At 44.3% G+C, this 17,442-nt stretch overlaps 1 protein-coding gene across 1 annotated transcript in view; it reads right to left on the bottom strand.

Annotated features, from left to right (window-relative positions):
- LOC142568594 (uncharacterized) overlaps positions 1–17,442 on the bottom strand; it is a 203,911-nt gene that overhangs the window by 77,014 nt on the left and 109,455 nt on the right. The window contains exons 14-16 of the mRNA XM_075678472.1: positions 13,300–13,460; positions 8,657–8,766; positions 7,739–7,862 (exon numbers count right to left, since the gene is read on the bottom strand). Of these exons, the coding sequence (XP_075534587.1) occupies positions 7,739–7,862; positions 8,657–8,766; positions 13,300–13,460 (395 nt within the window). The remainder of the gene's footprint in view (positions 1–7,738; positions 7,863–8,656; positions 8,767–13,299; positions 13,461–17,442) is intronic.

Genomic DNA, 17,442 nt, shown 5'->3' with positions numbered 1-17,442 from the left:
TACGACACTGATGCCACAGGCTACCATTAGTACAGTGAAACCTCATTACACCGTAGTTGGCCGGAGCTCGGAAAAAGTACGTACTAAACGGTAGTACTGCTTCACCAAAATAGCATGAGGTCGCCCACTTACCTGTCAAAAACGGAACTCAAAGAGTGCGATGAAAGGGGAAAAAACATGCAGTATTTATTTACTTTACGCGACAAACGTGTTATTTTCGTTTGATGCCGCGACAGCCTAGGAACAACGACAGCGGCCTCAAACTAGCTGAAGCTGTGAGCCAGCTTTTGAACCAGCGCCCTCTTCTTGGCAAACACTTGCATGGCAGATTCCTCGTTGGCGTTGCATAATCTCCATGCACAGGCACGGTAGCGTTACAGAAGTCGCGGGGCACCTTTTCATTGCGGGGTGCTGTTGTCGTAGCGATGATTGCACTGATTAACGTAACGCGCAGCTTCTGCCACTGCCGGGCCTGAATCGCCCGTGCTGTTGCTTTCCGTGTCGTCCTTATCACTGTCGCTAGGCAACACTTCTGCAATAACAGAGGCAACAATGGCGAAAAGTCAGACCTCATAGCCGACATCTCGTCGCGGTCACAGCAGCGCTGCCGAGCAACTTCTTTGCATTCCAAATGCCACACACCGTAGTCAACAGTAGACCCATGTCGCATGCCAGCGCCGACTTTTCGCGTCACATTCGATAGCACAAACGATGTCTAATTTTTCTTCTATGCTAAGCACCCGGCGTCTTTTTCATCCAAGTTTCGGCATGACGCGAGCTCCCACTTGCACAACGCCACAACGCTCTCTGGCACAGCCCCGAAATGACGTTGATGTGGCTTTACGCATGAATGCACAGGGCGCTTGGAGGCCATTGTGCTGATCTCTGAAGCTTATTGTTCTGTCGGGCCACCCGATGGAGACGACGCACAGCCGTGTTTGCACGACGAAAAGTGGAAACGCTATGTGTTAACCGATACATATGCAATAAGTTGGTACGGTTTATGCGGATACAAAACACATTATGTTCAATGGCTGCTGAGTCGGGGATTTGACTTTACTACTTTTCAAATGAAAATACCGTTTAAGCAGGTAAGGTTTAACAAGGTTTCACTGTAGATATATCTACAGTATTAGCCAACACAGAAAACATAGTATGAGTATATAAGATCTTTCAAGGGAACAGAGTGCATAACTGGACAAGAGCACTTGTCCCATCTTTCGAACTTTTTCGTTCAAAGATGCTGCCTAACCAACTAGCCTAAGATTCAGACCTTAGTGTAAAATATTTCTGATATTTGTGTTTATGCATGTGCATGTAAGACAACCTTCAAACTTTAATGTGAAACTACATACCTTTCAGTTGTACAATTTGGCACAGATGATCAGAGTGCCAAAGGGAACACGCAAGTTTTACTAAGACCTGTTAACCTTAAACAATCACCTAAGTTGCCCTGTGGGAGGTAATTGTCGCAAGGTATAGCACTCCACTGAGCCACTCAGCACAGTGCAGCTGCCAGAAGCTAAACAATGACCTTCGCACTAAAGGCAGGGTACACATGACCAAATCTGTCCTTCCATCCTCCTCCATTGTGGATTTTCCCTAATTGACACCTGATTAGACTGGTTTCACAACTGCCAATTTTCCAGAAATGCTGAGCATCCCTCTCTATTTCTCTGCCCCCTGACCTTGTTTAGTGCTCAATGCACTGAGCTTTTAGTGGTACGAACACAGAGTTGCCGGTGTCCACTACCCAAGCTGACTGGTAGTGCAACAGCATCAGCGATGTTGATACCTCGTGAGCTCCATTTTCAATTTCTATGACGTCACCTCTGACCTGTTTCATCCGATCGGCATGCACTTTAAACATGCTGTTTTAAAAGGGTTAAACGTATATTTGCTGGGATCTCAAGGAATTCAAGCTTATTACTGTAATTACTGGGTTGGCAGTTATCCATTAAGAATAAGGGACACATGCATCTTGTCAGTAGTCTTTTAAGGCTGCAGGTTGAATTGTACAGGTTATGAACACTTCAGTAGTTGTTTTTGATGCAATGAAGCACATGCAGCTTATTGCTTAGCCTCTTAACTGATTACATTGCTTCACTGTGTATATGTGGTCATTTTATCACCAACAGAGTTAAATACTCAAGCTGTATAATGTAAAAGGCATATACACGGGATTTAATCCCCCATGGTTTGAACCAAATATGCAATTTCTGAGCACTCAACAACTTAACAGTTACTATTATCTGCCACATCATATAAAAATGTTGCTGAGATAATTCCTGTTTATGCAGGGCTCTTGCAAGAAACATATGAAAGGTAGACATCATCAGTTGAGGCAGTTGGCAAGGCCTGTCAGGTTCCTTTACACAAAATGTTAATATTTCGAGTCCAAAGCAAAGCTATAGAAACGTCTTATGCATAAACTGAACTGCTGGATAATTCAAGATATAAAATAACACTAGGTGGTGCGCCGCTGTATGGCACCCTTTCCCTCAGCACTTCCACTTCACTTTTACTTCCCCAATTGACTGCAACAATTACATGTACACAGGACTTGCATCAAAAGGCATACCAATGTCCGTTGATCCAGTCAACTACTCTTACGAATAATCAATGGCTGATCTTAGTCCCAACATGAGTGTGATACCTCACTGGAACACAGCTGCCCAACTAAAAGATGATGACTAACCAACAAGCCCACACAACTACCTTTATCGACATAACTGGGACACTTTTACAGTCAACCTAAGTTGGCCTACTGCCATGACATTCAGCTTCATGTAAAGTTCCTTGGCTGAAATATGGCCAGCGCTTGGTGTTTAAGTGCCATGTGCATCAGAAGCACACATAGTGGCAGTTGCACTGGATGTGTGGTGCACTCTGCATACAACATAAGGCTCGATGTGCTGCTCCCCTGCCGGCTCAGCACGTCATGTATCCACAGCCGGTATAAGTTAGTAGGTTATAGTCTAAACAAGTGGTGGGAATTGGGCAAGGTGAGATGGACTGGTGGGTAGTGAGACTACCACAGTTCACCGTTCAGAGAGCCCTGTGTACAAGTGAAAAACCTATTGTGTACAAAGCACAGGCATATCCAATGTTGTAGCTATGCCCACAGGTTGGTTTAATAACTTTAATAATCTGTCAACTTCACCCCAGTATCCCAACGCTAGCAGCAGTTTAAACAACCCACTACGCGAAACACTAAATCAGTTTAGACTGATTCTTAGACTGATTTAGACTGACCTGTTTTACCACGCTGGCAGGCAGCGTCCGAGTGTAAACAAATTCAACCCCACTCTGCAATGCCAACACGCCTAGGGACAAATGCATACAGCAGGAGCAAAGAAACTTCTCCTCCACAGAGCCTAGGCAAAGTCAGATATTCAAGGGGCAAAAGTCCCCTCCCCCCATTTTCTCTCTCGCACCCGCTCTTACTCGTGTCTGCGCACAAACATCAGACGCCTCGGGAAATGCCACGCCCCGCTGTACTTGCTAGCAATTGTAAAGATGTGTCCTGGTCCGCGCGCTTTGACAGCGATTTTGCCGCTGAAACTTTTCATGTAGAAGGACACTTGAAATAACTTTTGCCTCAGCCGACATGTACTTGGGGCCTGTGTGGCTAGTAATCTAGCAAAAAACTATGATTAAAATGGCTGAAAACTTTGTTAAATTGTAACTGTCACGAAGTTCCATTGTTAAATCGCAAAAAAGAAATACAGTTTTCAATGCAACTAAGATTGGGAAACGAAAATAGTTTGTTATATCGCAAATTTTATTAACTTGAGGTTCCTTATATTAAGGTTTGACTTCATTATAACAAAGTCATCAATATAACAAAGTATTTAATTTTCTATAACTTCTTGTCTGTGGAATGCCATGTATTTAGAACCTCAATATAACGAAATGCATTGATACATAAGTTGAACATAATGAAATTTTACTGCTGCCATGAAGGAATATAGAGACAATAAATGGAAACTTCCACTGATGCAGATGAGAAAGTGGTTCAATTAGAAGCGGTTGCTTGCACAGGCCCCTCTCGAACCACATGCTGTGCGACCAAAAGCAACCGCCAAAGCAGAGCAGCATCATGTTCCATAGAAATTCAGTGCAATAAGATCCTATTGCGCCCTATGAACAGTATGCTTTTGGTGCAAGTGAATGCGTGCGAGGGTGAGCCGTGAATGATGATCGCTTCATGAGTGCTATCTTCTCATACGAGTAAGAGGAAAGAGGGGGAGGGGTACAAGGTCGTGGTAATGCGATCAAGCATGCGCGAGGGGGGGTGGAGAAGGGGGGCAGGTTGGTGTGTGTCTCCTTTTTTAGTGCGGCCACGGCTGTGCGTGGCTGTCAGCGCGGCTTGTTAGAGGTTATCTGCCCCGTCTGTGAAGAGTGGACATTCCGAGATGGCATGGCATCTTGTGTGCTGTCTTCCTGCACATCTAGCACTAGAGGTTGCATTATCTCTAGTTTCGGAGACGTACTGAAACAAGAAGCAGATGAACCATTGGCTCCCCATTGCTGGCGCTTTTCATGATAGTGTGGGAGACGTTGCGAAGACGAAGCCACAGTTTATTTAGGCTGGCCAGTCATGGTGCTGCGGGATCACTGGAGGAGCCGATACCGTGGTCACTCAGGTCGAGCGCACTAGCATGGTATATCTCACACTACTGCATGTGAGCCCACTTTTTCTTCACTGGCTCTGGAGGCGATGGTCGTGCCGCTACAGGGCCCCACTCCTAGTGCAAAGCGCAATTGAAATATGTGCAAAAGCCACATGTATAGAAACTGCAAGCGTATAAACATGAGTGGCAATTCGCAGCATCCATTAAGAAGTCCAGATAAAGCCCGTGTTGTGGCGAAGGGCACAAATAGCTCTCTGGTAATCATGGCTCAGAGTGTCTGGACACAGGACGCATTGTCCTGTGCATTGAGGATGTCGTCTTGCGGTGTAAATGTCTGTGCGCCCAGTGCGGTGAAACTCGGCAAGCATAGTTGAAGCATATTGAGCAGTTCTTGGCGCATGCCGAGAGTTCAGGCTATTGAGGGGAACAACACAGAAGATTGCATCGTCAAATGATGTGCAACAATGGCAAAGAACTGCGAGTGGTGCTGTGCCTTGTTGCCCTCACTGATTCATGCTGCGTCACCATTTCAGGTGTGGGTATGCTTGTGCAGGGCAGCATATTGTGACGACCAGCAAGGCCTTGGTCTCAAAATGGCATGGTCAGTCCAGTCCCTGCTCGTTTGGTGCGTAATGTGCGAGGGCTTTCGTCAAAGGTGTACGAAAAGCAGATGCTGTTGTCGTTGGTAGTGTCGGGTTCACGCAATCTGAAAGAGGTGAACCAGGTAGCACTGGCAACGTAGGTTGTGAACGAGGCGGAGCAACAGTGATGTTGTAGTGCAAAATCACGACCTGCCGCAGGTTCTCGTAGATGCCCGAGCCTGGAAGAAGTCGCAGCTCTAAAAGAAGGCCGTCTAGCAGCTCACGACTTGCGTGGAGATAGCACAAGTGTTGGTCACTTATGTTGTTGACGTAGAACTGATACTCGAGCTGAAGAAACCAGATAGCAGAGCTGGCTCCTGCAAAACTTCGGTATGCCATGCATCTGCGGAAGGTGCGAGTACAGAACATCGGAAGGCTCGCCTGCTGCTGCTTGCAGCAAAATCTCGAATGACGACAGTAACAGGGTTGCGGTGGTCACTGAAGGCATCCTCAAGATTGTGCTTGTGGCGTCGCCGTGCCTGCGAGAGTGAAATTTGCACCTAGTGGAGCCAGTGAGAAAGTCTCTGAATCGGTGATGAGTGAGGTACCCCGAACTGAGAGTGGATAGCTTGCAGGAACGTCCAAGGAAGGAGAGCAGCGAGCCGCAGTGTAGCCAAAAGCGCTTGCATTTGGCCCAGTCAATTCCTTGGAAAGAGTTGTCATGCAGCTGCCTTTGAGCTTGGGAGGAGGCTCAGGGACAGAGAGGTTTGATGCTGGGGCTGGCACGTGCTGCTGATTGGCACAGGTGGACGCAGGCGATGTGGGATGAAAAGACTAAGAATGACACGACAGCTCAAATGGCAAGAGCTGTTGTGACTGAGCGCTCAAGGTAGAGTAGTGACCAAGGACCGCTGCCCGCAAGTCCTCGTAGAAGCCGGGGACCGGGTGGTGGCAGCCGGAGCCTGGAACCTTCTAGATACAGCAGTGGCTGTCCAGCTGGATAAACCACATGTCCGGCTTGTCAATGTAGAATTCCTGGACACCCTACAACCACGGCACATCTGCTGGACCGTGTGAGGTCACATCACTCTCGCCTTGGTGGAGTCGGTGTGTTGACACTGGCATGGCTGGGCTCAGTTGTCCGGTGTCACCAATCTGTGGGAGGCAGTGTGAGGAGGAAGCCACCATAGCAATTGTTTATTTAGGCCAGCCAGCCACGATGCCACGGGATCTCTGGAGTGGCCCATACTGCGGTCGCTCAGGTCGAGCGCGCTAGTGTGTTCTATTCTCGCGCTACATGCACGTGAGCCCTCTTCTTTTTTCACCGGTTCTGGAGGCAATAATCATGCTGCTACAATAGTGTTGTCCCACTATTAGCTGTGGGGGAGGAGTGGATGCGAAAGTGTGGCTCGCTTTGCTTAATTTATACCACCAATGTGACGATATCGTCGACACAACATGAAATCATATCTCTCATTGCCGACTCTCAAATTCAACAAAATTTAATTTTTTTCTCATTCAAATTTACTTTCTTTGATTGCCTGATAATTCGGAAAATTTTGCAGCCCCTTCCGGTAGGAAAAATGAATCGGCGACTGTACTTATTTGCATGAAAGGTCACACATGGTACCTGTCAATAAAATGCACCTGTCCAATAAAATGCTTATTTGAGGGTCAGCACATGTGTAGTATTTCTCGCCTTTTGGCTCCCTCTGTGTCGCAATTGCCCTTCCATGACAAATGCTTACTAACTCGCCCCTTTACTATCCTAGTGCAGCTTCTGCAACTTCTAGTGCTTAGTCTTTTGCTGACATTGTTCCTGTCAACTGTCATTATTGCCTTACTCTCTGAATAAGAACAATAAGGAGATCTGAGGGGCTAAATTTTTTGTTAGCTATAACCACACGAAGATGCAGACAATGAAGCCAGAGAAGTCACAGAAGAAATTATGTTTGTTTGAAATGTAGAAATCATTAGAAAGGAGAGATGAAAATGATGGTGGGAGCCAAACCCACATCTTCCCCATTATGTCTGCAGTGCTTCGCCAATTAAGCTACCGTGGTGGCCATACCCCTGTCTACTTTCTTTGGTATTTATGTGTGTGTAGAATGTTAGCTCTGGGAGTGTCAGCCAGTGCTACTCACGGCCAAGGCGAGGTATGTGGAACATCCTTCCTTCAACCAGAGACGTCACAAAGTATGTGATCTTAGGAGCAGGCAACTGGCCAATAAACCCTTGTATGCTACCTCATGGCATTGAGATTAACAAATTCAAGGCCCAGCTATGCAATGAGGGAGAAGAGTTAGGTGATCTGAGGGGCTCCATTTCTTATTAGTCACAACCACACGAAGAAAACAGACAATGAAACCAGAGAAGGCACAGAGAAAATTTTGGTGAAAAGTAGAAGTAATAGGGTAGAGAGATGTGAAAGCGGACAAAAAGACTTGACACAGGTGGGAGCTAAACTGCAATTAGTTTCCTATGTATGTAATCAATGTCCACAAGCTGTTGCCAGCTGACCTGTCATCTTGACTGCACAAAAGCTGCTCCCACTGAAGGACACACAGCATAAGCACAGCCAGCTGAACATCAGAATGCGTCCTGTGGCTCTGGAGCAGCAAATGCAGACACTCTGCAAATGAATCTGTACAAAAGAGAGTAAGAAGCATGACTTAGTAGAACAGGCTTCGACTGTGCAGTAGCTAGAATCTTGTTGGGTCTTGGGGATAAATGGTACAAATAACAACAATTTTCCTTTAAAACATGCATTTGCAGGTCTTTTCTAAGTTTTCAGATAGTTGAACAGTCATGGCTTTGCTAGCAAAATTTTATTCATATCAGCACATGAGGGAACCAGCAATCTGCATTCAGTAACAAGCTGCTGTTACCTTATGCAGATAGAGTTTCTTTTTTTGGAGAAAGAAGATCCGATTAATCTGTGTAGGAGTGACGGTTCACTAGACAGGTAGCAATAACTTATTTGTGAATTGAACAGTGAGTCATATATGATCTTTCTTTTATTTTCACAATAGACACATTAAAAAAATTAAATTACATGTTAAAACCACTATATGATTATGAGGCACGCCGTAGTGGGGGACTTCGGATTAATTTTGACCACCTGGGATTCTTTAACATGCACCTAAATCTAAAGTACATGGGTGTTTATGCATTTCGCCCCCGTCGAAATGCGGCTGCCATGACCAGGATTTGATTCCGCGACCTCGTGTTTAGCAGCGCAACACCAAAGCCACTAAGCAACCACGGCTGGCAGTAAACACACTGAACACCCGTAATGGGCATACATATTTTATTTAGCTACACTCAGTGCCTCTTCCAAAACCTTGCACTTTCTCCCATACAACTTCAGATGAGAGGTGACCATACCCTTAAGATAAAAAACATATCATCATCATCCCACACGAACTAGGGTCTCACCAGGCAAACTTTGGCACCCCATCTGGATGGTGGCCAGCAAATCAGCGTCTCGGAAATCCCCGGCAGCAAACCACAGAAACCAGGCAAATGCTACACCAGTGAGCTGAATTCTGCATCAGATACAGCGCACTGCTTTATCGATCTAGTTCTGACAGATGCTGCAATCAACAGACAGCAGCCTGAAGTGACCATTATGATGGCCATGGCTGCAAATAGGTCGTCCCCAAAACCCGACATTCATGACATGTCTCCGGCTCCCGTAATCGCTTCCGCTGCATGCAGCTAGCAAGAGTGTGGCCTTCGAAATTTGTATTTGTCACCCAGAGGGAGCCGTTGCTAGGGTGCACATTTGGAAACCACCTATTTGCTGTGCCATGAATAAGACCACAAGTTTATTCAATCCTGATAGGTGAAAGCATTGTGGCTGCATTCCAATTGTTATTGCTATGAAAAATAAATCCTACGGATCCCAACATAAGAGGCTGTAGCTGAAAGAAAATGTGAGCTTATTCCATTGAAACATGAGGCATCAGTGCAATGACTAAGTGACAGCAACTTAGTGTAACAATATATGGCCTCCGAGACCACTGAATTGACTGTGGTCTCAGATGCCACGATTCTGCGACCTATGTACTTGTAAGGTGGCACCAAAGCAGACTTACCGCAGTTGCATAGGGGCTAATGTCAGCTACTGAGCCATGCAATGCTGTTTTTTAACAAAGGTAAGAGAACAACAGCAGTAAAAAAATAGGTGGCCTTAAATCTGTGAATTTATGCTCACGATGAATGAACATTGGGAATTAAAAGGAGCGGTAGCCACTCATGCCTGCAAGCAGCATGACCAAAGCCTGCCTGTCTACTCATGACAGCCACAGCAGCTATTCCTGTTACTTTAGAATAAAAACAAGAACAGCCAACACAGGACGAGCTCGTCCTGTGTTGCGCTGTTCTTGCTTTTATTCTAAAGATGAACCAACCAGCCCCATTGAACACAATGCTTCCTGTTACTATTTTCCACAAGAGGCAGCATCAAACCTGCAGGAAACTAAAAGAAAAAAAAGGAGGGAGCAGAAGTGACAAAGGACAGTAACGATATGATCTTGAGAGAATTATTGGGGCATGCCAATGTCACCCAAGAGGTGATACCTCCCATACTGATTTTCCATCCACTGTTGGCAGCATCTCATTAGATCCTGCAAATGCCAACAGTTAGAAGTCTGCACTCTGACAGCAAGCAAGTATGTATACATGTGAGCTTCAGAGCAAAATGCACTCATGGCAGTTAGAGCCACAAGTATTGTGTCACCAGTCTGTCTGATCAGAGAGTAAGCTAGACTGGATGCAATAGTGTTCTTACAAGACAGATATGCAAACACATCTGCTCACTGCACAGCATGGTTGCTCAAACATATTCAGGCACAGATGCTGATGATCACAAATTGTCTAGGCAGACAAATGCGACGTAATATTACAGTTTCTTCCACCTTTAATGCAATCTGCCAGATGAAATGACCAATTTGTGCACTCCCATCAGGATTGAACTAATCGAAGCTGACCGTGTAATGGAAAGTGCATTTACAATTCAGCCACAATAGACAGAGAAATGGCATAACTATGTCCTTGTTATTTGCACAGTAGCTGAAGTCCACTTTGTTGATGTCATCAGCATCACAACAAAAGTAAGAGAAAGCTGCAGTGTTTTGGCCCTTAGTTTCTGACAGGCAGGAACCAGAGGAAGGAAGAACGGTTTTTCTGTGTCACCATGCTGAGTGCCTATGTACGTAGTTTTTATCAGTTCTTGTATTTTTTATTTTGTTTGCTTATTTTGACCCATCACACTAGCTCAGTGGGTATGGTATTCTGTTGCTCAACAAAAGGTTGCGGGATTGATTGCTAGCCACAGAAATCACACTCTGATGAGGGCAGAATGCAAGAATGCTCATATGTACATGCTTTGGGTGTATCTTTAACAAATGTGGTTGAAATTAAACTAGTGCCCCCCCCCCCCCCCAACAGTGGCTCATATTTCGTAGCTCCATTCGAATGTTAAACTCCAACAGTTATTTTTTTACTATTCTGGCTGGCTTTTACACTTTCTATTTCTTTTCTTTTTCATGCCCTACAAAGGTCACTAATGTGACTTTCGACTTTGGATGTACATTGTACACTCTATCATATAGGTTGCTGCCACACCATTTTGGCAAGTTTCAGAGCATATTTATTTAAAATACATAGAAGGATGAAAGATGGTAAGCAATTGCGTCAATGCTCCTGCAAACTGTTTGTGTGCTGCAAGTATCAACAAATACATGCTACATTACACATTGCAATCGACCACTCAGAAACAAAACTTCAGTCCAGTTTCTGGCACGTACAGTATAAAGGTTGTATGTTCATGGCTTCACCCTTTAGCAACAAACAGTTGTTAGTGAGTAATTGCATTTGTGCATATGTTTTTAAACTAAATTCTATATTTAATGAGGTTCACGCTCTTCAGACAGTACCAAATCTTGTGTTAATATGAATCTATATAGTAGTACTGCCAATAAGAACCCAGTGGGAGGCACATTTCAAATCACGGTACAAGCTATGGCAAGCAGGGATGAGCACAGGCACATGCTAAAGTTGTGTTAAGATGGCACCTTTATGTTCATAAATGGCACATCCATAGCACAGGCTTCTTGTTTGTACTTTCAGAACCTGAAGGACCCCCAGAAAGAAGTGGGTTACAATAAACAATTTAATTAAATTGTGGGGTTAAAATGTCCCGAAAACGCATAGTGGGTTATGAGTGAAGCTGTAGTGGGGGTGCTCCGGAATAATTTTGACCATGCGGGGTTCTTTAACGTGCAACCAATACATGGTACACAAACGTTTTTGCATTCATCCTCCACAGGTATGCAGCCCATCATGGCCAGGATCAAATTCTCAACCTCGTGCTCAACACAACAAACACTATAGGCAGGGAGCTACTGCAGTGAGTTACATTAAATAAAAATACAGACACAAAACAAACATCCTGTAAGTAGTTCCCAAATGCATGCTATCTTCAGCTGCAGATAGGTGCACCTAATACGACAGCAATAAAGGTACAGTGACTGTTTTCTTTTTTCAAATGTACAAGGGAACTATAAATGAAGCAAGTAAAAAAGGAACATCAAACCTATGCCAACAGACAATGAAGCCAAGGAAAGTATAGAAGAAAATTGCTCTTCTCTTATTTTTCTGTCAAAATAGCGTCCTCACGCACACTTTCTTTTGCTTTTTCTGGGTGACCAGTTTCCCCCGAAGTATCACTATTATTGCTATGCGCAAGACATGCATACAGTATCTGAAATTCTTTGAGTGTTGTCAATCCAAAACAAGAAAGTACCATCTAATCAGAGATAGCTGCGTACAGTAAGCAACATGGGAAGAGAAAAACAGGATGGGTGGTGTTGTTTACAGCACGCTGCTATCATGGATAAGTTCCAACTCGCCAGGTTCATCATCCTTGTACTTGTATAATCAGATTGCGTGCATAACGTGAACATGCTCAGGTGTATATGAGCACCAGTGATTACTCTGGAATGCATAATGATGCATTCATAAATATGAAGTTTAGTGTTTGACGGAAGCCCATCTGATCGGGATGAAACATGGTTAAATGGTAAACAAAAACCCGGAGCACTACGCCGACCAAATAAAGATTTAAAAGAAAAGAAGACGTTTCGGCTCCCACACGGGAGCCTTGTTCACAGGTAAAAAAAAAACTGTGGACAAGGCTCCCGTGTGGGAGCCGAAACGTCTTCTTTTCTTTTAAATCTTTATTTGGTCGGCGTAGTGCCCCAGGTTCTTGTTTACCATTTAACCATTCATAAATATGGTGGACGAACTGGGTCCATGTGTTTAATTTTAGCAACCTATGACAGTTCCCACTGCTATCGTTGCATTTGACCTTTACTTGCCTTTTTGGGCACAATTTCGCACAATAAAAAGTTAAACTGTCAACTCACATTTTTGGCAGCGTGTAATTGTTTATCAAAACAACTTTATGATACTTAACAATAAGGGTTGAGTTTCGATCGGCACAATATTATCCAATGAAAGAAAACAAAAATGAAGGCGGAAGTAAGTCCCCCTTGCCCCCAGTATGAACCAAGCCCACAAATGCAATGGCTGCCATGTCTGAAAATGTGATGAACTAATACGTACTCCCACAGCCATGTTAGACATGCAGGTACATAAAGAACCAAGAAAGTGAAAAGAGGGGGAGCCGTTACCACAGCTCAAATACTAGGAGGGCATTGCATGCCTTATGCAGCAGAGGCTGCTGGTCTTTGTTGCACTGGTAAAAGCTTTTTTCTTCCACTTTCATTTATTTTCTTCATTAGGAAGTTGAAGATCATCAGAAATCTAACCCTAATTTATACATAATTAGACATTTAAATAAGATAAACTGTTGATTTACCTTATACCTTCCTTGGCTCCATCATTTGTTGGCTTGATATGGCTGTTACATGACTAGACATTGAGCCCCTCGACTTTTACTCTCCCTCAAAGAAGGTCATCCACTTAATGCTTGTTATCAGTAAAGTGCAATACATGGAATAAAAGAAGCTGTCAGACGTGGCACATTTTATGAGAAAGTGCCTCGCACTCACAGCTCCTTCTGGTGCACCCTGATGTCCCACAAGAAGGGAAGCAGCACGTGGCACTCTTCCAGCACCTGGAGTGCCGTGGTGGCACTGTGCCCCTCTGCAAGGCAGAATGCCATGCACAGGCACTCCAGAAACTTCTCACAGGCGCGAGGCTGCTGGCAGTGCTGTTGGGCAACAGTGCGACTTCTGTTAAAATGGAAGACTAGAACAAGGAAAAAAGCCCAAGAATCATGACCTCGAAACAAAAGCTCTGCATGCATATAAGGCCAAGTCAGCTGTGGCAGGTGCAGGAGGTCAGCATTCACTACAGTAAAACCCACTTACAGCAATATTCACGTGTCAAAAAAAATCCCACTCGTATAACTGATAATTGTTATAACCGGGCTACACGAAAAAAAAGCAGAGGGGACAAACATTCAAACATTTTACTTGGACGGAAAGAAGTACAGTCAAACCTACTTGTAGCATTACTGGTTTTAACAATACTCACATGTAAAAATGAGCAGCCACTGCACTACAAAATCTTACGTGTGCTCTATGGTAAGATAAGCCTTCCTACATTGTTCCCATGCTGCATTATTGGCTATAACAATTAAATCTGGCTACTGGGTGCCTGCGCCTAAAAGAAAAGGAAAATGAAATCCACTAGCAGTAAAATTGACTGTTTAAATAAATAGATAGAAAAATAAAGAAAAAGCGCGGGAAGGAAAATTGCTGCCGACCGCATTAACTCTATATAGCGTAGTCTGCTGACACTTGAATAGCGGGCAGTTGTGCAGGGGGAGGGAGTAAAAGGAAAGAGAGAAAGAACAGAGTAAAGGCGAACTAGTTATATATTTACGATATAGCGACTAGGTAAAAAATATCCATAGTTCGCTTGTGGAGTGACTTCCTCCAGAGAGTTTGTCACCCGACACCGCACACCAGCACTGAAAGGTCACGGAGAGCAGCCGGGTAGCGAGGTCCGACTACTCGAGGAAGTCACGCAGTGTTTTGTGAGCTGCCTCCCACAAAGGGGGACCATGCAGCCATAATAGCGCTTTGGTGCTGTTGGCAGGCAGCCTGTGCGCCCAGTAACAACTTAGGAAAGGGGGACCATGCAGCCATAATAGCGCTTTGGTGCTGTTGGCAGGCAGCCTGTGCGCCCAGTAACAACTTAGGAGTTCCTCCTGCAGTGCTTTGAAAGCAATCTGCCGCCATCTGCCGTCCACCTTCCAATGTTGACGAGAGGGTGGAAACGACACGGAAGGGGGGCCCGCCAAGGGGGGCCAGCAATGCGATGTGATGAAGGCGTGCCGAGCAGGATGTGCAGCACAGAGGCAGGTGTGCCGAAGTGACTGGCATTCCCCCGCCCCTTTTTCTTTTCTTTTTTTTTCTCTTTTTTTCTTTTCAGACATTCTGCAGACTTTTCCTTTTCAGCGCACACACCCAGTAGCCATATTTAATTGTTACACCCATAATGAAGCATGGGAGCATTGTAGTAAGTGGTTTATATTATCATTGAACACATACGAAATTTGACAGTACATCAGCTGCTGATTGTTACATCTGATATATTGTTAAAACCGTGATCATTATAAGTTATTTGACAGTCATGCATTTATACTAGGGCAATAGCTTAGTCTTTTATTGCAAGCACAAGACTGCTGCTTGTATTGTGACAAACATGAATGGTCACTCTTACAACATGCTCATGTAAGAGCAGGTGTGTTCCAGTAGGTAGATTCTGGACTGGACAACAGCCTATTTTACTTATCAGAAGTGCCCTGAGGAAGCAGTGTGCCAGTCTAAGGTCAACTAGCCAAACATAAGTGTTTACTGCTGAAATTGCACCGTTTATTGTTCCACTAACAGAATGAACAGAATGAAACAGAAAAAGAGATGAGAAAAAAAAGGAATGTTTCTCTTGAGAGAGAGACTGTTTCAACAGCCATTTTGGGTACACATAGCTCCTGCTCCTAATTGCATGATAGATCCCGTGTTGCAAACATGCAAAATGAAATTCAGAGCCTGGCTCCAGCTAAATGGCACATGAATTCAACACACAAAACCTTCATAAATTTTCTATACAGTATTATTACATAGCAATGCAAGACAAAAAAAAGGGTTACCAACATCTTTTCCCGCTGCAGGTGGAATAAAATGGTATTCCATCATTTTTTCTTCGTTAATTTTGATGTGAAATGTTTTTAAAATCGCTCAGAAGGCATCGCTTGCTAAAACCGCATTTGGGAGCCCACAGCAAAACCACAAATGAGGCATGCAGTGCTGGGTGACATGGGTTAGGCCTTATTTGAAGTCAGAGAAGCGCAGAGCAAAATTAGTTGTGAAGGAAGACTCAGGAACATGGATCAAAATAAGTCGGCAGCTTTAGTGCACAAGCATCTGTACCTGAAAACCATGGACACAGAATGGAGGAAGAGGTCAAGAAAGTTGGCAACCAAGTACAAGGTAATTGAAGCTGTAAATAGAAAACCAGGAGTCATCAGAGAGAAAGTGAGAGAAACAGACAGTGAATTGCATGCAAAGCATGGAAACAAAACAGACCACAGAGGTTTACAAGAATGAGAAGAAAGAAATTAGAAACGAAAACCTGTACAATGACAAGAAGGAAAGTGCCTAGCTATTTGAGGCTCGAGCTGGTTGCCTAAGGACAAAAACATACCCGGAGCAAGTATTCGCAACAAGATGAGGCATGTGTATGCTGCAGCGAAAATCAAATCACTCGGCACATCCTAATGGAATGAAAAGGTATTCATGCAGTTGAGACCCGTAGGTAATATACACTTTCCAGAAGCGCTTGGGTTTAACATGGACGAAGGCATCGACCAGTCAACTGTCGAGATAAGCTAGAGACGTGTAGAGTATCGGTGGAAAAAAGCAGGGAAGAGATTGATACGACCAGATCCGTTACAGGCATAGGCAGCGGCACAAGGTAGATAGAGAAGTTTTTAGGAAGAAAAAGAAGATTAAGGAGATTTATACAAAAATGCTAGAATGAAAAGCATGTATAGCATACCTCAGGAACTAAAGCAGGCTAGGTGACTATTTCTCACCACCCCATTTCAAAGGGGATGCCAATAAATAATGATCATCATCATCGTTACAAAAATCTGTTATAGTATAATCGCTTATATTTTCGCAACTGTACAGCCCACACGCGTTACTTTGAAAATAGCCATTATTTGATTGCGTGCACAGATTGCACTGCTGTTGCGCCATGCATGATGCAATCAGAGCTAAATTTAGCCTCTCGCTCGTCATTCAGAGAAGTACAGCTTGGCAGCATGTCTGTCAATTCGAGCGTAAGTGGTCACATTTGAAAGAGCTCACTGGAGAATAATAAGTGTAATCCATCGAACCCAAAACAGTGCTCATCAAGAGTTATAAGGCCGACATATGTGCAATTTTTTTGCTGAAGTTTCCTGCGTGCTCAGCAATGGCAGCCCCATGTTCAACACACAGGGTCCAAAAATGACATGAGAGAATTGGGCAGAAAGATAGAAGTCAAATCATGCCAACCGTCTTTAACCGTAGCAGGCCCACTATGAACACAGAGCGAGCACAATTGCAAGATCAAAGCATAGGACCCCCACTAAATGAATAATAAGTTAAGCAGGTAAACTTTCTAATAAGTGAATAAGTGTAATGCGCTTTACTTTGATATTGTTTTGTAGAGGAAAGAAGACATTACTCAATCATACATGTGTTGTGTACAGAGATGGCGCTATTGTGCCACGCATGATAAGCCCTATTCAGGGGGCTTAAAGCATGACACAAAGCTCAATTCACCCCTGCATGCAGTGTTCTGAGAGGCTTCGCTGGGCAGTATGTTTGCCCATTCAAGCAGGAATAGTCACATTTGAGAGAGCTCACTATGGCATAATAGGCATAATTATTCAGACTCAGACTGGTGCTCATAAGGAGTTATAAGGCCTACAAGTGTGCAAGTTGTTGCAGGCATTTAAGCTTCCTTGGCTATAACGTCCCTGTGTCCGACATGAAGGGTCCAGAAATGAGGTGAAGAGACTCGTGCATCAAGACAGAGGGATACCCAACCCCCTCTGATCATGACGGAACATGTCCGTCTTCATACGGAACACAAGCACAGGAGATTGAGGCGAGCACAGGATTCCCAAAGATCTA

The sequence above is a fragment of the Dermacentor variabilis genome, unplaced genomic scaffold, assembly GCF_050947875.1.
Source record: "Dermacentor variabilis isolate Ectoservices unplaced genomic scaffold, ASM5094787v1 scaffold_22, whole genome shotgun sequence".
NCBI lineage: Eukaryota > Metazoa > Arthropoda > Arachnida > Ixodida > Ixodidae > Dermacentor > Dermacentor variabilis.
Note: the sequence above shows the minus strand (reverse complement) of the source record. Positions and strands in the feature narration are given on the sequence as shown.